Below are 22,502 nucleotides of genomic sequence, written 5' to 3' on the forward strand. Positions count from 1 at the left end.
GTCACTGAAACAACAGCTCTGAAGATTCTACCCACTAGCAAGCACAGCTACAATTGGGAATGCATAAAGCTGATTCTAAAAGATATTATCCTTATTCCAGTCTGAACCATACCATCAACATTTATACAAATGTCTAACATAATCCCCTTTTTGTTTCAGGAAAAAATTTGTGTCCAGTGTAATTGATTTCCACTACCACAGATGAACCTAATACCCAACCTTACCCATACCCTGTCACGAACAGACATACCATCAATGTGACCATGATGGGCAATCCATATGTGATTTCATTGGTTGATTCAATGAGAATGACAGTGAGACTGATGGTCATGCGAACCACGCCCCCAAGGAATGCAGCAGCTCCCACTAGAGCAAAAGTTCCAGAATAGATGTGAGTCATCCCAATGTACCTAGGACAGATAATAAAAATTATTGAAAGTAGTTGTATCAAATACATCAACACTTGGGGGGCGTGGCAAGATGGCATAGAGTCTAGACGTGCAATCTTGACCTCTCTGGCCAGACTTTTAAATACCCGTTTTTTAATCCTTTGTTTCCAAGTTTAAATTTTTTTAATTTTAGTTTAAAGTATTAAGGAATTATTATGGCCACTAATGGTAAAAAGACTAAATCTCAAGTTCAAAAGAAAATACATTTTCGAAGTACTGAAGATTTGGGGCTTAGACGACTTGAAGCAGCCCCAGGCTCAATTTCTTCATTGCCTAAATCCCAAGGTTCGCGTGGAGGCTGAAAAGGAAATGCATCAGGCAGCATTACAATCTGAAGAAGTCGTTTTTCTTCGCGAATGGATGAGAAGACAACAAGATGCGGGGAGAGACCAGCGGCGACTCCCTGAAGAAGTTGGGATGCCGTCGCTGGGAGTCCAGACCTGCAGTAAATCTTTTAAAATGCCTTTTGTTGAATTGCAGCAGGAGCTGCAATTACCTTGTTCTGCCAATGTGTTAGAGAGAGCAGAGCTGAGCTTTACTGAATCACAATTGAAGACAGCTATTCAAGCTGTTATAAAACCTGGAATGGATTTGTTGACATCTCAAATGAATGAAATGGTTCAAATGAATGCTGGTATTAAGGCACGTATGGATGCATCTTATGAAGAATTTAAAAAATTTCAGACTGCTTTTTTGGACTGTAAACAACAAGTGACTTCTAACACAGAAAAAGTATTGAAGGTGGAAAAATCAGTCATAGAATTAGGAGAACGTGAGAAGGAGCTAGAAAGAAAAATAGATTATTTGGAAAATCAAAGCAGAAGGAATAATGTGAAAATTGTTAGTTTGCCAGAAGGTATAGAAGGACAAGATCCTCTTTGTTTTTTTAAAGACTGGATTCCACAAATATTAGGGCAAGAATTTTTCTCTGGGAAGAGCCCATAGAGCTTTAAGAAGAACACCCTCAGCTGTCAACCACCAAGACCGGTATTAATTCGATGTTTGAGTTATTTGGATAGAGAAGCAATACTTCAACTTGCAGTACAAAATGCGAGACAACGACAAACCCCATTATTGATTCAAAATAGCAGAGTCTTTTTTTTATCCTGATCTGAGTCAAAAGGTCATTCAACGTCGACGTCGATTCAATCCAGTTAGAGAAGTTTTGTGGTGTAAAGGTTATAAGTCTACTTTTCGTTACCCTGCAGTGTTGAAGGGGTTTTATGGAGACTATCAATTTCGGTTTTTTGAAACTGATCGTGAAGCAATGATTTTTGCTGATTCATTGCCAGATATAAGAGGACAACGACGTAGTCCACCATTATCTCCTAAAGAAAAATCTGGTTGTTCTGGAAACGGAAGAAATGGCAGAAATGGGAAAAACGGGAATGGAAAGAGTCTACCTCCTTCTGAAATGGGATCTTCGAGATTGGAATCTTCTGGATGAAAAGAAGAATTTTTTTAAATTCTATTTTTTGTTTTGTTATTATGAGATTTTGATGTTACTGGCTGCTTGGCTGGGGAGGGAGAGATGTGCACTAAGTGCTTTACTAGTCATCAGCCACTGGTGGGTGACCCACACCCAATTTTTGTTTAGGGGATTACTACCTTTTGGTAGTTTTTTTTTGGGGGGGGTTTCTTTTTTTAATTATTTTTTATTTTTATTTTATTTTATTTAGTTTTTAATTTGTGATTTTTTTATTGGAGGGCCTCTTTACGTTGATTTGAGTTTCTATATAAAGATATTATTGGTATTTAGTAATAATAGTAGATATGTCAAAGTTGAGGTTTGCTACTTCTAATGTTCGAGGATTAAATAGTATGATTAAACGTAAGCGAGTCTTGGCATATATTAAGAAAATGAAAATTGATATTGCCTTTTTACAAGAAACACATTTGAATGTGAAGGAAAGCGTGAAATTAAAAAGGGACTGAGTTGGGCATGTATATTCTTCTTCATTTAATTCTAGAGCTAAAGTTGTAGCAATTTTGATACATAAAAATTTATCTTTTGAATTACAATCAATGGAGGAAAAGGCAGGATATATTCTTAAATTGAATTGTAAGATTTTTAGTGAATTTTGGACTTTACTTAATATTTATGCTCTAAATGCAGATGATGAAGTATTTATTTCGGATGCATTTTTATGTTTGGGTCAGGCTAATGATAATATTTTAGTTGGTGGTGATTTTAATTGTGTTTTGGAACCTTTATTAGATAAATCTCCAAAGAAAGTTAAAAAATCCAAGATGGCAATTCAGGTTCAAGCATTGATGAAAGATCTTAATTTAGTAGATATTTGGAGACATCTTAATCCAACAGAGAAAGATTGTTCCTTTTATTCATCTAGACATGAATCGTAAGGATTGACTTCTTTTTAGTATCGGCACATTTACAAGGGAAATACAACAAGCGGAATATAAAAGTAGGGTGATTTCAGATCATTCTCTGTTATATTTTACATATGAAACTTCTGAGAAAATTAAAATAGCTTATTGTTGGAGATTTAATACAATGTTGTTAAAAAATATGGAATATATTGATTTTTTGAAAAAACAAATTAATTATTTTTTCAAATAAAATTCTAATTCTGTTCAAAGTAAGTTTGTAATATAGGATGCTATGAAAGCATATTTGAGAGGACAAATAATCAGTTATTCTTCTAAAATAAAAAAGAATCAATTAAATCAGAGTCTTGAATTAGAGAAACAGATCGATGAGTTAGAAAAGGAATTTCAGAAAGATGCTACAGAAGATCAGAAAATAGAATTATCTAGGTTGAAATTGGAATATAATACTTTGCAATTTTATCAATTTAAATGTGTGATTAATAGGACTAAACAACAGTATTACGAATGGGGAGAGAAAGCGCATAAGGTATTGGCGTGGCAATTAAAGAAAGAACAGATATCGAGGACTATTAATCCTGTTAGACGGAATTCTCTTATTACATAAACCTCGTGAGTTTAATGAAGAATTTTATTCATTTTATAAAAAGTTATATACATCTGAAGGAAAACAGGAAACTGGATTGATTGATCTTTTTTTTAAATCACAGCTGAATTTACCGATATTCTTTGGCTTGGCTTCGCAGATGAAGATTTATGGAGGGGTATGTCTACGTCTGCTGCAGGCTCGTTGGTGACTGACAAGTCCGATGCAGGACAGGTGGGCATGGTTGCAGCAGTTGCAAGGGAAAATTGGTGGGTTGGGGTTTGGTGTTGGTTTTTTCCTCCTTTGGCTTTTGTCAGTGAAGTGGGCTCTGCGGTCTTCTTCAAAGGAGGTTGCTGCCCGCCGAACTGTGAGGCGCCAAGATGCATGGTTGGAGGCGAGATCAGCCCCACTGGCAGTGGTCAATGTGGCAGGCACCAAGAGATTTCTTTAAGCAGTCCTTGTACCTCTTCTTTGGTGCACCTCTGTCTCAGTGGCCAGTGGAGAGCTCACCATATAACATGATCTTGGGAAGGCGATGGTCCTCCATTCTGGAGACGTGACCCACCCACCGCAGTTGGGGCTTCAGCAGCGTGGATTCGATCCTTGCGGACTCTGCCAGCTCGGGTACTTCGATGTTGGTGATGAAGTCACTCCAATGAATGTTGAGGATGGAGAGGAGACAGTGCTGATGGAAGTGTTCTAGGAGCCGTAGTTGATGCCGGTAGAGGACCCAAGATTCAGAGCCGAACAGGAGCGTAGGTATGACACGCTGATCTTTGTGTGTTTCTTCAGGTGGTTGTTTTTCCAGACTCTTTTGTGTAGTCTTCCAAAGGCGCTATTTACCTTGGCGAGTCTGTTGTCTATCTCGTTGTTGATCCTTGCATCAGATTAAATGGTGCAGCAGAGGTAGGTAAACTGGTTGACCCTTTTGAGTTTTGTGTGCCCAATGGAGATGTGGGGGGGCTGGTAGTCATGGTGGGGAGCTGGCTGATGGAGGACCTCAGTTTTCTTCAGGCTGACATCCAAGCCAAACATTTTGGCAGTTTCCGCAAAACAGGATGTCATGCGCTGGAGAGCTGGCTCTGAATGGGCAACTAAAGCGGCATCGTCTGCAAAGAGTAGTTCACGGACAAGTTGCTCTTGTGTCTTGGTGTGAGCTTGCAGGCACCTCAGATTGAAGAGACTGGCATCCGTGCGGTACCGGATGTAAACGGCGTCTTCATTGTTGAAGTCTTTCATGGCTTGTTTCAGCATCATGCTGAAGAAGATAATAAAGAGGGTTGGTGCGAGGACGCAGCCTTGCTTCACGCCGTTGTCAATGGAGAAGGGTTCGGAGAGCTCATTGCTGTATCTGACCCAACCTTGTTGGTTTTCGTGCAGTTGGATAACCATGTTGAGGAACTTGGGGGTGGGGGGGGCATCCGAGGCACTCTAGTATTTGCCAAAGCCCTTTCCTGCTCACGGTGTCGAAGGCTTTGGTGAGGTCAACAAAGGTGATGTAGAGTCCTTTGTTTTGTTCTCTGTACTTTTCTTGGAGCTGTCTGAGGGCAAAGACCATGTCAGTAGTTCCTCTGTTTGAGCGATTCTGGGAGGACATTTTCGGCGACACTAGGTATTAGTCTATTAAGGAGATTCCTAGCGAAGATTTTGCCTGCAATGGAGAGCAGCGTGATTCCCCTGTAGTTTGAGCAGTCTGATTTCTCGCCTTTGTTTTTGTACAGGGTGATGATGATGGCATCACGAGGTCCTGAGGCAGCTTTCCTTGGTCCCAGCAGAGCTTGAAAAACTCATGCAGTTTGGTATGCAGAGTTTTGCCGCCAGCCTTCCAGACCTCTGGGGGGGATTCTATCCATACCTGCTGCTTTGCCACTTTTCAGTTGTTCAATTGCCTTATATGTTTCTTCCCGGGTAAGGACCTCATCCAGCTCTAGACTCAAGGGCTGTTGAGGGAGCTGGAGCAGGGCAGATTCTTGGACTGAGCAGTTGGCACTGAAAAGAGATTGGAAGTGTTCTGACCATCGATTGAAGATGGAGATCTTGTCGCTGAGGAGGACTTCGCCGTCTGAGCTGCGCAGAGGGCTTTGGACTTGGGGTGAGGGGCTGTACACAGCCTTTAGAGTCTCATAAAAACCCCTGAAGTTGCCAATGTCAGCGCTAAGCTAGGTTCTTTGGCAAGGCTAGTCCACCACTCATTTTGGATCTCCCGGAGTTTGCGCTAAAGATGGCTGCATGCGAGACGGAAGGCTCGTTTTTTCTCTGGCCAGGAAGGCTTTGCAAGATGAGCTTGGTGGGCAGATCGCTTCTTTGCCAGCAGCTCCTGGATTTCCTGGTTGTTTTTGTCAAACTAGTCCTTGTTTTTCCTGGAGGAGAAGCCCAGTACCTCTTCAGTGGATTGCAATATGGCCTTTTTCAGCTGATCCCAGAGGGTTTCAGGAGACGTGTCCGTGAGGCAGTTTGCATCTTCGAGCTTTGCTTGGAAGTTTCCTCTCACTTCGTCTGACTGCAAGTTTCCAACATTGAACCTCTTTCTGGGAGCTCAACTGTTCTTGAACTTTGGCTTGAAGTGAAGGTTGAGCTTGCAGCGAACAAGCTGGTGGTCAGTGTGGCATTCCGCGCTGGGCATGACCCTGGTGTGGAGCACATCTCGTTTGTCTCTTCCTCGCACCAGAACGTAGTCCAGGAGGTGCCAGTGTTTGGATCAGGGATGCATCCAGGTAGTCTTCAGGCTGTCTCTCTGCTGGAAAAGAGTGTTAGTAATGATAAGCCGTTGTTCTGCGCAGAGCTCCAACAGGAGGCGCCCGTTGTCATTGCACTTGCCGACACCATGCTTGCCAAGGATTCCTGGCCAGGTTTCTGAGTCTTTGCCGACGCGAGCGTTGAAGTCGCCAAGAATGACAACCTTGTCGGCTGTAGGGGTGCATTGGATGAGGTTGCGCAGATCAGTGTAGAACTTGTCCTTTTCTGCTGGTTCCGCCTGAATGGTTGGAGCATAGACACTAATGAGAGTGATGCGTCGCTTGTTTTGAAGGGGGAGTCGCATGGACATGATCCGGTCAGAGTGGCCTGTCGGGAGGTTTTCGAGTTTGGAGACAATGGAGTTCTTGACCGTGAAGCCAACACCAGATAGGCGTCGTTCAGCCTGAGGCCTCCCAGACCAGTAGAGTGTGTAGCCCGCGCCGTGTTCTTGGAGGCTGCCTGCATCAGCAAGGCAGACTTCGCTGAGAGCAGCTATGTCGATGTCGAGTCTGAGGAGTTCATGTGCGATGAGGGCAGACCTACGTTCAGGTCGGTGGCTGTCAGCCTTGTCTAGCATGGTTCTGATGTTCCAGCATGTTAGCTTGAGTTTGTGTGAATCTTTTGAGGGGGAGGATGTGGACATGTCCTTGGGCCTGCACAAAGGAGCTTTTAGGTGGAGTGCAGTGTGCGCAGTACTGGCCCCACCCCTTACACCCATGGTTCATGTGCCGTGGCCAAGCAAGCTGGGTATGGCAGCGAGGTCCTTGGGTCGTAGATTTTATATCGGAGTGTCCTTCTCCTATGCAGGTTCCTTAACCGGGCTGAAGAGGCCTGCCTCCCCTTTTAGGTCGAGTACATGTCTAGTACGACATGCCTAAATTGTGAACAGTAGCATTCATTGTTTTTCCACCTTTGTGTTTAATAGTCTTTTGCTTCACTTCCATACTGATACTTCTCCTTTGCCTCTTGCTGCTGCTATCACCAGCATTGGTATTGCTGCATTTGAAAGCCAATATGGCGGTGTACATCTATGAAGGCATTACTGATATTAGAGGATGGAGATATACAGGAGTTAGAAAAATCATTTATTGATTCTGAAATTAAAATGGCTATGCTGGAAATGCCAAATGATAAATCGCCTGGCGATGATGGATTCTCGGTTGAATTTTATAAAATTTTTTATGATGATTTATCGACAGTGTTTGGGGATGTATTACGTCAAGTTGGAGAACGTTATGAACTACCTGAGTCTTGTTCTAGTGCTTTAATTACAGTAATTCCTAAAAAAGATAGAGATCCTTTGAAAGTATCGTCATATAGACCAATTTCATTGTTAAATGTAGATTATAAAATAATAGCAAAAATATTAACGAATAGATTGATCAATATGAATCAACTTTGGTAAAAATTTAGCCAAACAGGTTTTATAAAGAACAGCTATGCTTCAGATAACATTTTGCGCGTGATTTGTTTGATTAATATATTTCAACAATCTTTAGATCATCCGATGGTGATATCCTTAGATGCAGAAAAAGCATTTGATAGAGTTGAATGGAATTTTTTGTTTAAAGTTTTGGAGAAATTTAAGTTTGGTCCTACTTTTATTGGTTGGATTAGGGCTCTATATAGTAAACCAGTAGCTAGAGTATGACGAATGGTTTGATTTTGGAATCTTTTAAGTTAACTCGATCAATTCGTCAAGGTTGTCCTTTATCACCAGCTTTGTTTACGATAGTGATTGAACCTTTAGCACAGTTGATAAGACAAAATACACAGATACAAGGTATGAAAGTTTTAGATAAGGAGTATAAAATTAATTTATTTGCTGATGACGTATTGGTGTATTTAACAAATCCAGCTCAGTCACTTTTGCATTTGAAGGAATGTTTAATACAATATGGATGTCTTTCTGGATATAAAGTTAACTGGGAAAAAAGTGAAATATTACCAGTAAGTGAAGGAGATTATTCAGTTTATAAGAATATTATTAATTAATCTTTATATAAATTAAATTATGCTCCGTTAATGAAAAAGATCAAAACTGATTTGATTAAATGGAAAGATTTACCTATTAATTTAGTAGGAAGGATAAATACAATTAAGATGAATATCTTTCCGCATTTACAATATCTGTTTCAATTTATTCCATATTTACTTGATAATTTTTTTTTGAGATTTAAATAAAATGGTAAGGGAGTTTTTATGGAGGGGTAAATTTTCAAGAGTAGCTTTGAATAAATTAACTTGGAAATATGAATTAGGAGGATTACGTTTACCACATTTTCAAAATTATTATGAGGCAGCCCAACTTAAATTTATTAGCTCATTGATGGATTTGGTACGGCCTCCTAGTTGGGCTAAAATTGAGATGGCAAGTATTTCTGAATTTGAAATACATCAATTTTTGTTTAGGTGGAATATGAATTTGTTACAACAATATAATGTGCCTATACTAAAACATTTAATTAAGTTATGGATAAAGAAAAATAAAATGATAGGTTCTAGGGGTAAATTATTGGCTTTGACTCCGTTGTATAATAATCAACTTATTTCTTTTTCAATACATAATCAAAGTTTATTGCATTGGAGATTTAAAGGTGTGAAAAATTTGGGAGATTGCTTTAAAGAGGGTAAGTTTTTATCTTTTAATCAGATGAGGGAAGATTTTGGTATTGATAAGAATTCTTTATTATCAAATTCGATCTTTGGTAAAATGTATGTTTGGTAGAGATATGATTTTACCTAAAATGACTAAATTTGAGACTTTTCTTATGAAGGTACCAGAGAAGGGGTATATTTCATTTATGTATCAAATATTACAGGATGGTATGGATAAAAAGGGTTGGGATAGATCTAAAATTAATTGGGAAGCGGATATTGGTTTTATTTTTTTCTGGATTGGTTAGATATCTGTTATGATAGTGTAACTAGATTGATAAATGCACGTTATGCAATGATTAATTACAACTTTTTACATCAATTATATTTGACACCTGAAAAATTAAAAAAATATGGTTTCCATGAATCAGATTTGTGTTTTAGATGTGGTGATACAGTTGGAACTTTTTTTCATGCCGTTTGGAAGAAAATTCAATCGTTTTTAGAATATCTGTATAAGATTAAAATAGTTTTAGATCTAACAGTATTTTTATTGGGTAGTTTGCAACCTTTGAAAGGTTTGGGATTAGATAAGTTCCAGCTTGCTTTTGTATATTTAGCTTTATCCATATTGCTAGTACGAGGAAAGGTACTAGCTAGTACGAGGAAAGGTACTATTAATAGATGGCATAATGAGATGAAATATTGTTTAATAATGGAAAAAATTACTATGTTTTGCATGATAATTATAATTTTTTTTATTAATAAGTGGTTGTTATACTCGGAATATTTACATTTCAATTTATATTGATTAGATTTTAACATATATATTTAATTTTTTTCTAATATTCTTTCTTTTTTTTATGGCTCTCCTTAGGAGAGTTGGCTGAAGGGGAGGGGGGTTCTTTTCTTTTCTTTTTTCTTCTATATATAAAAAAAAGTTCATGTTTAATTGCTGTATACGTCATATATTTTTTTGTTTTTTGAACGAATAAATAAAGTTTAAAAAGAGTACATCAACACTTTATCACCCACTAGCTCCCTTTGAGTGCAGTGTTCCCAAAATGCCTTTTTTCTCTTTCCTTCAGAACGTGAAATACAAAAGAGAAGTGATACCCATTGCTTTAAATAAAATAACCAAATGTTAATCACACATTGTACATCAGTATTTGCATTAATCTTGAAATAACAACAGTTACTGCAAATTCAGATACTTGGAAATAAATTACACTAAACTTTTGCTCAAACACTCACGTTTTCAGAATGTTTGCCACAAGTCGACCATAGGCAGCACCGCACAGCAGTGAGGGCACGAAGAGACCACTGGGAACAGACAAACCATATGTCCAACATGCCAGAATAAAGTAAAGAATGAAGAAAATGCTCAGAGTGACTGGACTGAAGGTTCCTGCAGAAACAAGAATAGTAAAACAAGAGATACAACATCAGAGCAAAATCCTTCAGTTAGTCCAACACTAAACCGTGCATCTTGGCGCCTCACAGTTTGGCGGGCAGCAACCTCCTTTGAAGAAGACCGCAGAGCCCACCTCACTGACAAAAGGCAAAGGAGGAAAAACCCAACACCCAACCCCAACCAACCAATTTTCCCCTGCAACCGCTGCAACCGTGTCTGCCTGTCCCGCATCGGACTTGTCAGCCACAAACGAGCCTGCAGCTGACGTGGACTTTTTACCCCCTCTATAAATCTTCGTCCGCGAAGCCAAGCCAAAGAAACATACCACAACAGTGCCAACACAGGTAGATAGAGTGGTGAAGGCACTCTTGATTTCATCTGTCAGGTTCAGAACCTGACAGATCCCTACAGAAGCAGGGATATCACATTACAATTGCACAAGTCATTAATCAGACTGCACTTGAAGTATTGTTTATAGTTCTAGTCACATATCTGCAGGAAAGATTTTATTTGAAATTGGAATTGGTGCAGAAAAGATTCTGGCGTATTACAAGATGAATGGACGAAGTAGAAAAATAGGCAGGATAGACTTGGTCATTTCTCCCTGAAGCATAGGAGACGAAATGGGAGGGGGGGGGTGGGGGTGGACCTCAGAGATTTGGAAAATCATGAGGGGCATTGAATGGCAGAGCAGACTCAAATCCTAATTCTGCTCTGTCATGATTGTCTTATGGATGGGAGTTTTAAAAGGGCCCTGAGGGGCAGCTTTTTCCACATAAAAGTGGTGGGTTTGTGGAACAAGCTACCACAGGAAATGGTAGAGACAAGTACAATTGTAATGTTTCAGACATTTAGAGAGGCATTTGGATAGGAAGAGTTGGGAGTAGTAATTCCCAAAGTGGGCACCCCCCCCCCTCATCCCCGTGGGCAATGGAAGGACCCAAGTGGGCAGTGAGGGAAAAGGGGGAGTGAGGAAAAAGGGGGCAGTGCAGTCTTCAATTCACCCTGTTCAGAATGCCGTCACTAAACCCCTCCCACCCCGCTCAAAGCTGCCAGAAGCTCCCCCCACCCCGGCTCAGTGGCATTGTAAGAGGGGGGATGGGATGTGGCCTGAAAAAATTTAGTAACCACTGGTTTAGAGGAATATAGCTTGGGTAGACAACATGATCAACATGTTGGGCCTATATCAGCAGTGTAAAACTCTGATTACAGTGGATAGCGCATTGGTCAGATCAGTCTTTGACATTATCTGCATATATATTTATATCAGTTGGGTAATTACAACAATAAACTAATCTGTGACATCTATTTCCTTGATTTGTGACAAACAGAATTACAGCTGAGAAGCTATACACAACATTCAGCCTCCTGAACTTGGCCCACCAATTAGATCAATCATATGTTAGTTCCACTGGTCCAATTTGGAATTTTCAGTGGATCACATAACCCCAACAACTCGGAACTGGGAACATGGAATGACAGTAGAGGGTGGAGAAATTGGTAAAGAAATAGACTGAAGAGGGTTCAACTATCTTGGGACACAAACCTAGTGAAATTTTATGAGCATCAGCACATTGTTAAAAAGGATCTTGGATCAAGCTGAGGAAGAATTAACTACGTGAACTAAAATCAATCCAAAGTGCTGCTGTGCATCACTCTAACTCACCATCTTGGTGAAATAACTGGAGAATAGCAGTCTCTTGAGGGTTGAAGAATAATGTTGCCATGTCATTATAGGTATGATTTCGACAGAAAAAAGTTTTGATGCTGGAATTCACATCCTCTTCAGATAGCTGAGAGAAATTAAATTGAAGTATTGTACTCAGTAACAAAATTCAGCGTAAAGGCTAATTCACAAGGTATCAGCAATAGGAGATCAGTCCTAAACCAGTCATGCATTTACATCAAAAAGCAAAACATTGTAATTGCTAAAAATATGAAACAGAAAATACTGGAAATTCTACATGAGTATTCTGCATTCTGCCCTCTTGATGTGTTTTCCCTGACACTGGGATGTGATGAAAAGTGAATATATTGTCATGGCCAAGTAATAATGTACACATAGACCAACATTTTTTCTTGCTCCAGCCACAGTGTATGGAAGATACAACAACAGTATAAACTATAGAGCACCATGAGCCAAAATGATAGATAAATACAAAAGGAAAAATATTCATAATTGCTATTAGTACAAGGAAAAAAAAGTGATGTTTCAATAGTGCAGACAGATCTTTTGGTGATCCTGGAATAATTTTCGGTAAGGAGAGGATCAAGTATGTGACAACGGTTGGAAAAAAAACTTCAAGCTTCTGTATCATCTTCATGAAGGTAGCAGCAAGAAAAGATTGTGACCAGGGTGATGGAGATAGCTTTATGATGTTGGCTGCCTTCTTGAGGCAATGTATCACATGAATATCTTTAACGGACAAGGTCAGTGCAATGACTTCGCAAGGCTACCATGTTCTGCAGCCTTTTGTGATCCAGGGCATTCAAGATTCCAAATCAGACAGTGATTCAACATGGAGATAGGTGCATGAGTCCATTGGCTGTCTGATCCTGGTCCATCATAAGCTCCTTAGTCTTGCTGACATTGAAAGCAAGATTGTTCTTCTGGGATCATACAACCAGATTCTTGATCTTCATTTCATATCCATTATTTAGCCAACAGTGGTGCCATCAACAATTGATAGAATGCATTGGAACTGAAATTTGCTTTGCTGTCTAACTATACATTTCTAACTATACATTCCCATTGAAAGGTCATTGATCTTAGATGCCAACTCTAGATTCTTTCTCCACAGCATATTGCCAGCATTTTCTGATTGATAATCTACAACTCTTGAGAATGTTACCTATTACAGAACAAGACCCCAAGCTCCAAATGCTAAGGAAGAGCTGAGCTGTTTCCCCTGTCAAATATTGTCAAATGATCACCAAATTCAGGCTTCAATGAAATGACTACCAACCATCATATGCATTGCATCAACTTTTTTAGAACGTGTACCGCACTAAAGTACTCAGTATTTATACCCACTGCATCAAGAGCACACGAGATGCGAGTTCGTTTTAAAATAACTTTCAATTGAAGCGAAATGATTTCCGTAATGTTTTTGGAGTATCATGGTGTCAGAATGCTGTTTAGATTTAAGATTCCTTTCTTGTCATGAAATCAAAACAGTGCAATAACACACGGAATTTGCTTTTGTCTGCCATAAAGCAGACAGATTCACCATCGGCAGAAATGGCCTGAAGTGCCTCTTACAGTGAGAGAAAGAGAAGCAAAAGAGAACCCCTTAGATTCCCTGCTTAAACCTTACTATGGCTATATTTTTTTAAATTATTCTCATTGAAAGCACTGAGAGCAACTGTTAATAGGAAGGAAACAAAGTCAATACTATCCAATAATAACTGAAATAAAAAGTATTAGTGAACCCAAAAATCTCTCCAAAAGTCATTGTACACAAATCAATTTTCCTGAGAATACCGGGCGTCAATGAATATAAAAGCTTGAATGTTCCACTCACCTGGAGTGTTGCATTGTTGGTGTGTGTTTGTGAAGGGAGCTCTCGACACTCCCCTAAAGTCACAGATGCTATAAAAATTACCATCGTTGTAACCATAGCAACTAACAGACTCTCCAGGATCCTGGAGGTGAAGACAGAATCAATGATAGAAAAACCTTTCACATGATGTTTGAACTTAGAACATAAATGAGCAGTTAGATTGGCCTCTACTGGCATATTACATTGAATAGTTACAGCATTTTCTTCACTGGCTCCAGGTTTAAAATAATATTCAGGAAATACCTAGCTTACACCTAGCTCCCAACTCCCATATGAAGTTATAGTGGAATTTCTGAAGTATACCACTGCTAACTCAGCAAAAGGAGGAATGTGGTTAGATAAAAATCAGGCAGATAACTAATCATTAACTAATGATAACAGAAAGAGATAACCTGAACACTGAGGTCAAGGTTGGACTTTGCCTCTTATAAAGGATAGTCCTACGATATTCATCATCTACTACAACTTAGTATCCAGTACGTCTCTCACACCACCATCATCGAGCATGAACTTTAACCCCAGTTCATAAGAAATACAAGTGTGGCATCAAGGTCCTCTGGTAAACTGATGTCAGTCTCAAGATTCGGGGGAGTAGATTTAGGACAGAGATGAGGAAAAATAGTTTTTACCAGAGAGTAGTGAATGTTTGGAATTCTCTAACCAGGGAAGTAGTTGAGGCTGCTTCATTAAATATATTTAAAATTCATTTAGATGAATTTTTACATGATAGAGGAATTAGGGGATATGGGGAGAAGGCAGGTAGGTGGAGTTAGGTCATAAATTAGATCAGCCATGATCGTATTGAATGGCGGAGCAGGCTCGATGGGCCATTTTTGGCCTACTCCTGTTCCTACTTCCTATGGTCCTAGTATAAACAAAGTGAAAGCACTGTGTTTAAAGCCATACCTCACTCAAAGAAGGTTGTGGTTGTTGGAAGTCATCCATCCCAGCCACAGTACATCACTGCAGGAATATTTCAGTGCAGTCCTAAGCCCAACAATCTTCAGTTGTTTCATCAATCAATGACCCTTCCAAGCATTACAAGTTCAGAAATGGGAATGCTAGTTGATTACCCAAGGTTCACAGCTCCTCAGTAACAACCCTTGCCTGCATGCAACAAGACCACATAACATTCAAGCACATGCTGATTAATGGCAAGTAAGATTTGCGCCAATGAGCCAGGAAATGCTCATCTTCGGAGTCTAACCACTTTCTCTTGACATTTAGATCATTACCAGCACCATGCATTCGCAATCAATGTTCTGCAATCACCATAAACCAAAACTTCTACCAGGCTAGACACAAATTCCATGGCTACCAGAGCAGGTTAGAGGCTGGCTATCCTTCAGCAAATGACTCACCAACTGACACCCAAGGCATTAAAATCAGGAATTTGGGAGTATTTGTTTGGATAAGTGTAGCACCAACAATTCTCAAGAAACTCAATACCATCTAAGACACAGCAGACCAGTTGATTTGTGTCCCATGCTAAGCAGTTATGCCCTCCAGCAATTTGTCTCAACTACTCCAGCAAATTTTCACCTCTCCAAAGAGGCAGAAAGTGCATGGAAACATCACGATCTGCAAGTTCCCAGCCAAGTTGCACACTATCCTGACAACCAAGTAGTCCACTTATCCTAAATGGCTGTGGCCAAATCCCACTTTGCTATGAATTATCAAAGGACTGCAGTGCCACCTTCTCAGGCAATAAGGGATGAACAAATGCTGACCTTACAGCAACACCCAGATCCTGAAAATAAATATGAAATAAGATGTAGATTGGGGAACTGGAGGATAACAAGAACTTGTGCAACTGCACCAAGCCTAATTCAGCATGATTAAAACACGAAAGTCTACAAACATAGTAGAGAAACATTGGTTATATGTCTTTATCTTTGCCATATAAAGTACGCTGTTTGACCTACTGAGTTTCTCCAGTATTGTGTTTCTACTAATTCAGAACGATCAGGAGCAGAACAAATAAAGGTTGAAAGATCAAAATAATTCAGAATATGATTAATATTTATGTGAAATTCAAAGATTTAAAGAACTTTCTTGGTGATCCTTGCTTACCGGACAAACTTCGCCTTTGGGTGTACATTACGCATACGGTATTTTGCCAGCCTTCTATTCAAACAGTTAAACAATGCTCCCAGAAGTCCACCAATCAAACCCATGATAATGAAGAATGCCAGATCCACTGCTGTCCACAAATGACACTTCTTGTCTCCATCTGCACACTTAAATATAAAAACAGTAGCCAGTCAAATATTACAATTAAGAACCAATGAAACCATCCCTGACCCACCTCAACGAGCACTGAACAGCTGCACTATCGCAAGTTGCAATAGGATTACCAAGAGTCAAGCCTATGCAGAGGATAGTATATTGTATGGAGTAAATCAAGGAAATACATGAACAAAGCCAGAGACAGCACTGACCAGAAATCTGAAACTTCCAACAGCCAGACTTAATGGAGGGTGATTGTACGGTGTGAACATGTGCCAGAGTGCAAGCAAATCAACCTCCTAACAAGGTCAGAGGCCAGAACATGTGCCCAAAAATGTACAAGAGTACAAGCCACAAATGGAGAAACAGAACAAAGACAAATCTAGGTTGAGATTGACAGCTAGAAATGCTACTTGCATCTTTCAGAACCTTAAAAAAAAACCCAGAAATTAAGATGGCCAGATAACTACTACTTGTGACCATGGTGAGGGAAAAGACAATGACATTGAGAAATCCCTTCTTTAACTTTTGGAATCCCTTGAGTACAAACTCAAAAGGTCCTCTGGTAAACTCAAGAAGGCCTCAACATTTTGAGTTTGCCTCTCTTCATCTGAACAGCAGTCCTTTTGACAACATGCAAAACTTGTCAGTCTGAACAGTCTGACCTTGTCATCTGAACAGCAGTCCTTTTGACAACATGCAAAGTTTGTCAGTCTGAACAGTATGAACTTGTCACCTGAACAGCAGTCCTTTTGACAACATGCAAAACTTCTCAGTTATAATTTTGAACACAAATCTCAGAAGAGATGGATCATTTTTTTTTTAAAGATGCAAGGGGAAAGCACATTCTGGCCACTCTCAATAACTACACATTCAGAGCAAAAATATAAATAAATAATTGGAGCGATGTTTTGAAACAACTATCTAATGAGAAATACACCAGTAAAATTTCACTAATTTCAAGAGATTAGAGAATATTTAATATCCACTCTTGATATCTCACTCTGGATTAGAAGCCAAACCTTTTTGATATTAAATTACAAAGATTCATGAACAAGTTGAGCTCGATTTTTTTAGATGACAAAGTTTAGCCTCCAACAGAAGTTAACTAAATCTACATAATACCTTGAATTCACCGAAGTTGAGCAACCCTGGCAGCTGAAAGGAGCCCCAGCTCCCGTAGCGGATACCTGAACGGAACAGATTCAGCGTGAAGGTAGCAGACATTGAGCAGAAGAGCTGGAAAATAAAACAGAAAGTGGTAAAAAGGCAGGACCACGACTTACCACAGAAATCTAGCCAAAATAGCACACAAACACACAAATTTCTACCCAGCTCTACATTGAGTACCATCCAAACATCATCAACACAAACTTTCCCCTCCCAAATATACTTATGGGACAAACTACTATGCTATCTTCAACCACAACTAAGGATCAGCAACATCCCATCTTGAATCCTAACACACTAATGTATCCAAACAAAAATATTCTTCAGAAGTTTGGAAAACTTTCCCTTTGCTGGTGGCCTCTGGCAGTACTCACCACTTTCCAGGTTAGTGCCTGGTTCCAGAATGAGGATCCTTCCTCCAGACTGAACAGTGTCCCTCCAATCGGAGCCCCAAATGCTGCAGCAACTCCTGCTGCTGCCCCTGCCGAGACAAAGTCCCTCTTGTCTCTGTGAAGCCAACATAGCATGTAGATGTCATTTCACAGGATCCCAACTGAGAATCCAGCCATAATTTTTACACAACACAAGGGATGTTTTCATTCACCTGGTTAGTGAAAATGGTGCCTTATGAACCTAGCCATACTACCAATCTGTTCTCTTCCAGCTTTATTAGAAGCAACATTGCAATATCTGGTCTCCAGATGAAGTCCATCATTTCAAAATCATGGCAACAATAGGGTCTTAACATCTCCTCTATCTGCAATCAAAGGCAAGGATTCCCATTTTCCCAATTAAACAAAGACCAAATTAAATTAATTGTAATAAGGACACCACTTTGAAGAGTTGGGTCATACATTTTTCTCAGGTCAATGCCAGCAGCAATTTTTTTTGTTAAGATGTTAGTAATTTCTATTTCAGCTATCAAGTGTGTAACTTATTCCTAGGCCAATTATACTGATAAAGTAATAGCAGGCATAGAAACCCCAAGGCATTCCACCTCAGTGGAGATTTTAGCCTAATCCTGCCCCTTCGATGGAGACTATGAACTTGAAGAAAACTACTGAAGTGATATGTTCTATAGATTCTATATTATATTACTTTTGAACAGGGTGCCACCTTTCCATTAATCTTCATAGTGTTCACCTAGAAAACCACAGCCATGTTCCATTGCTAAGACACACATTATAGATGAGACCATGCAGTGAAGCTCACCTTTATGGCTTGGTTCTGCACAGAAATGGACTAGCTTGCCTTGCATTTGATCAAAAGAGCTTCCTGAAAGTCTTCAAAAGATATTTTGAAACTATTAAATGACTCACTACACTACTTGTTAAGATTACAAAGGTCATTAATTTATAGCAATTTAATTTGGTTACTCCTCATGATATTCCCAGTTAAGTACTGTTTGATGAAAAAAGTTCCACAAACGATGTCCAATTTCTCCCATATGCTTGGATCTGGTCATAGCCCTTCAAGGTGAAGTATTTAACAACTGAAAACATTCAAGTCTGATTTTATATGTTACCCTAAATCAATAAAACTCATGTAATTCTCTAAATATTCCTTCAGGAAATTAATCTCTAAACACTGAATAAACTTCAGTTTCACAGCTATGGCAACAAGTGAGCATGACACTTCTAAAAAAAATTTTTTTTTCAATGGTTAATATCCATGTAACAGAGAGCAATTCTTTCTCTCTCTCTCTCTCTCCTCTCTCCTCTCTCCTCTCTCCTCTCTCCTCTCTCCTCTCTCTCTCAATATAAGAATGACTGCAAACAGAAGAGTCTGGAGTCCTGTAATGGTAAACTGACAACAGTATTTCAATAAAATTCAGGGACTTCGAGAAGATGGTTCCTACCTGTCGCTGCGGAAATAGGGGAAGTTAAACTGGATCTTGCGGAAAGTGATACTCTGAAACTGTACCAGAAGAGGCAAAAAAGCAAAGCAAGTATCAGATATAGACATTGCAAAAGCCTGAAAATCACTCCATCTCACTGCCCTACAATAAACAATGCCCTGACCCTAATTCTACAGTGTAATACTTCCACAGCCCATGCCACTTCTACATTTTCTGTCAGTGTACACTTCACCTACACTACACACACACACACACACACACACACACACACACACACACACATCAATTTACTTGATCTGGGTGACAAAAATCAGTATTTGAAAGATTTTTTCTTTACTTCAAAGAATATCACAAATAAAACATCATCACAAACTGTAAAGAGTGGCATAGTTAGGGTAGTGGTGAGTGCAATGTCATTATAGTGCCAACCACCCAAGTTCAAAATTGGCACTGTAATGACATTTGTACCTTCTCCCTGTGTCCTGTGTGGGTTTTCTGCTTGCCCCAGTTTCCTCCCACCCTCCAAAACATTTGTATGTCAATTGGGTTTCACATTTCATGAATCAGAACTATAAATATAATATTTAAATAGAACGATAAAGTACATTTACACAACTCTTGTCACACACCAAGAAACTTGCGAATTAGCATTCCTACATTCTCAGACCTAATTTGTAATGGATAACAAGATTTTGCATCTCAGATAGTGGCTAAAACACATGCTGTTCTTGACAATGTCATAACTGTTGGCATCAACTCAGCTAAAGGCAAAATCAAACCTGACAAGATCCCACCAATTCACTGTTTTAGTCTTTTTTTTGAAGTGCAGAGCAGGCACTGACAAAATCAAGAAACATATAGGGCCAGTTACCTAACAAGAGTATGCACACTGAATTTATTGTAATCCAGTAAAATCCCTGTATCTGGAATTCAAGTAAACAGTAGCCTCAAACAACTGACAAAAAAAAATTGCAAAAGATAAATTAAAAATACACAAGTTTAAAATTGGCACGCCTCGCTATTAGTTTGCCAGTCACACAACACTCAATCTCAAGCAATTGGAAAATTCACTTATCCAACATTTACCAAACCCCATAGGTGCTGGATATTGGAGATTTTACTATGACAAAAATGACTTGGGGTTGATCTGATTATAGGGTTAGGGTACATTGTACCAGGAAATCCAATTCTGTAACTCAATAAATGAAACTTAATTAACAGAATCAAAAGACACCAGATAATCTCGCATGATCATCTGTGGATTAAACAGCATTTTATAAATGCACTACTTACAAATCATATATGTTAGAGCCAGCTTTGTTTACTTACCTGAGGCAATCCTGCTCCCACCACAGCTCCACTGTGAATCATTGGGCCTTCCTTCCCCACAAATAATCCTGCAAAGCAATATGATCTGTAAATTCATTCATGCAATACCTGGAATTTTTAGGAAGCCCAATCAAGTGAAAAAAAAATCAACCAACCAATGAAGAAGCATTTGCACTATAAGAAATGGATCAGGTCAAACTATAGCAGAAGAGATTCAAATGTTCTCTCTCATCAGAAAGTCTGGTGAAAAATTGTTCTTTTACAGTTACGAATCCCACGATTTAAAATCTTCTAAATTTCTACAAAGTTCCCAGGTGCAGTGAAGAGAAATCTTCTGTCAAAATCTAATCAGGACTTTTTTTTAAAATAAATTAACATACACCACATTATGAAACCAATTTGTTCCTCAATTACACCAAGGCAAATAAAAGAGACAATTTCAATGTGAGTTTATTGTCCTAAACACAAGTACAACGTAAAGATGCACCAAAATTCATATTTGCTAGAATCAAAACAATACAAGATGCACTAACTAAGTAATGAAAACTAAATTATCCAATAGGGCAAGATCAAAAGCAATAATAAATAAAGGATTGATAATCTATCCTTTAGGGTGACACAGTTGGCGTAGCAGGTTAGCGCAACGCCTTTACAGCGCCAGTGATCAGGAGCGGGGTTTGAATACTACGCTGTCTACAAGGAGTCTGTAAGTTCTCCCCATGTCTGCATGGCTCCGGTTTCCTCCCATTGTTCAAAACGTACTGGGCTAATTGGGCAGCATGGACTCCATGCTGTGTGTCTAAAAAAAAATTTTTTTAATTCATTTCTGACTGGCACAGCTAGCGCAACCCTATTACAGCGCCGGTGACACAGGTTCGAATCCAGCGCTGTCTGCAAGGAATTTGCATGATCATCATGGATTTCTTCTGGGAGCTCCAGTTTCCTCTCACCCTCCAAAAATGTAAAATGTTTGTGTATTTGGGTGGCACAAGCTCGTGGGCTGGAATGGCTTGTTTCTGTGCTATATTTCTAAAAGTATAATTTAATTTTTTTAAAATTATATATACAAGTTTCTGTAAATGCAAGAAAAAAGCTTCAGTGGTGCAAACAAATCTTTTGGAGTCATTTTTGCTTTGAATATTACGGGGAGGTTCAAGAGCCTGATAGCTGTCGGACTTGAACCTGGAGATGGTGAAGCTCAGGCAGACCATTTTTACCAATGGATACTGTCTGACCCGCTGAATTCCTCCAAATGAATTCCTTCATTGTTTGTTCACTTAAGATTCCAGCCTCCACAGCTTTTATTTCTGTACAATAGAAGTCCTAAAATCCAGACTGCTCGGGGATTGGGTTGGTCAGGATTTTTCTGGATTCTTGGGCAGTACTTTAAAAATTCAAATTTAAGGAGGAATAAAGAGATGAACAGTTAAATTTTGATAGTTTATTCATTAGCAAATACAGCATGCTGCATTTATCAAAATGAGCAGTTTTAAAGAAAAATAAAGCCAATACCTGACAAAAATGTAAACAAATTTCTTTGTGATAAGATTACTTCTATTAAGCATGGTCACTTGTTGCCGCTGTGCGTCTGTGGCACTTAAAAAGTTTGAGAGTCCAGATTCTCGGGTGGTGCTGATGTCTGGACTTTTACTGTACTTTCAACCTGAAGGGAGTAGTGAGAAGAGATTGTGACCATGGTGATGGGGTTCTTTATGTTAGCAGCCCTCTTGAGCCAGCATCTCACATAGATGTCTTCAATGGACAGGAGATCAGTGCCTGTGATAGACTTGGCTAAGTATGCCACTTTCTGTAGCCTTCTGCATTCCTGGACATTCCAAACCAAGCCGTGATACAACTAGTGAATGGGCTTTCGTAGAACACCTGAACTGTGCCAGCAACATACACAAAGGAGTAAATAATCCACCAGAAACAGAAAATAAAACCCTACTATCACTGCTTACCAAATCATCATATGCAAAGCTTCTGTTCATTAAATTAAATCAACACTCAGTACTGAGCATATAATGAATGCATTTTGGAGACAGAAGAGTTGAAACCAATCCAGATTGCAACAAAGTAAAATAGGAGTCTATTTATCACAGGCTACTGAATCACAGGGTAATTCCTGAACAAATATAAATTTTATCTGAACTATTTAATAATTTACTTTGGTCTATTAGTGCCAAATTCAGTAGATTACAAGAGAGTACAATGCTGTGAA

The 22,502-nt window shown here is 39.2% G+C and overlaps 1 protein-coding gene across 4 annotated transcripts in view; it reads right to left on the reverse strand.

Moving 5' to 3' along the window:
• clcn6 (chloride channel 6) overlaps positions 1 to 22,502 on the reverse strand; it is an 85,049-nt gene that overhangs the window by 39,119 nt on the left and 23,428 nt on the right. For all 4 annotated transcript variants that reach the window (XR_011351769.1, XR_011351770.1, XM_069918713.1 and 1 more), the window contains exons 8-16: positions 20,282 to 20,349; positions 18,953 to 19,011; positions 17,469 to 17,601; positions 17,050 to 17,163; positions 15,769 to 15,935; positions 13,657 to 13,777; positions 11,799 to 11,925; positions 9,973 to 10,126; positions 251 to 410 (exon numbers count right to left, since the gene is read on the reverse strand). Coding sequence is in view for 2 of the 4 variants with exons in the window: in XM_069918713.1 (XP_069774814.1) it covers positions 251 to 410; positions 9,973 to 10,126; positions 11,799 to 11,925; positions 13,657 to 13,777; positions 15,769 to 15,935; positions 17,050 to 17,163; positions 17,469 to 17,601; positions 18,953 to 19,011; positions 20,282 to 20,349 (1,103 nt within the window). In the remaining 2 variants the exon portion in view is untranslated. The remainder of the gene's footprint in view (positions 1 to 250; positions 411 to 9,972; positions 10,127 to 11,798; positions 11,926 to 13,656; positions 13,778 to 15,768; positions 15,936 to 17,049; positions 17,164 to 17,468; positions 17,602 to 18,952; positions 19,012 to 20,281; positions 20,350 to 22,502) is intronic.

The sequence above is a fragment of the Narcine bancroftii genome, chromosome 2 (genome assembly GCF_036971445.1).
Source record: "Narcine bancroftii isolate sNarBan1 chromosome 2, sNarBan1.hap1, whole genome shotgun sequence".
NCBI classification, from domain to species: Eukaryota; Metazoa; Chordata; class Chondrichthyes; order Torpediniformes; family Narcinidae; genus Narcine; species Narcine bancroftii.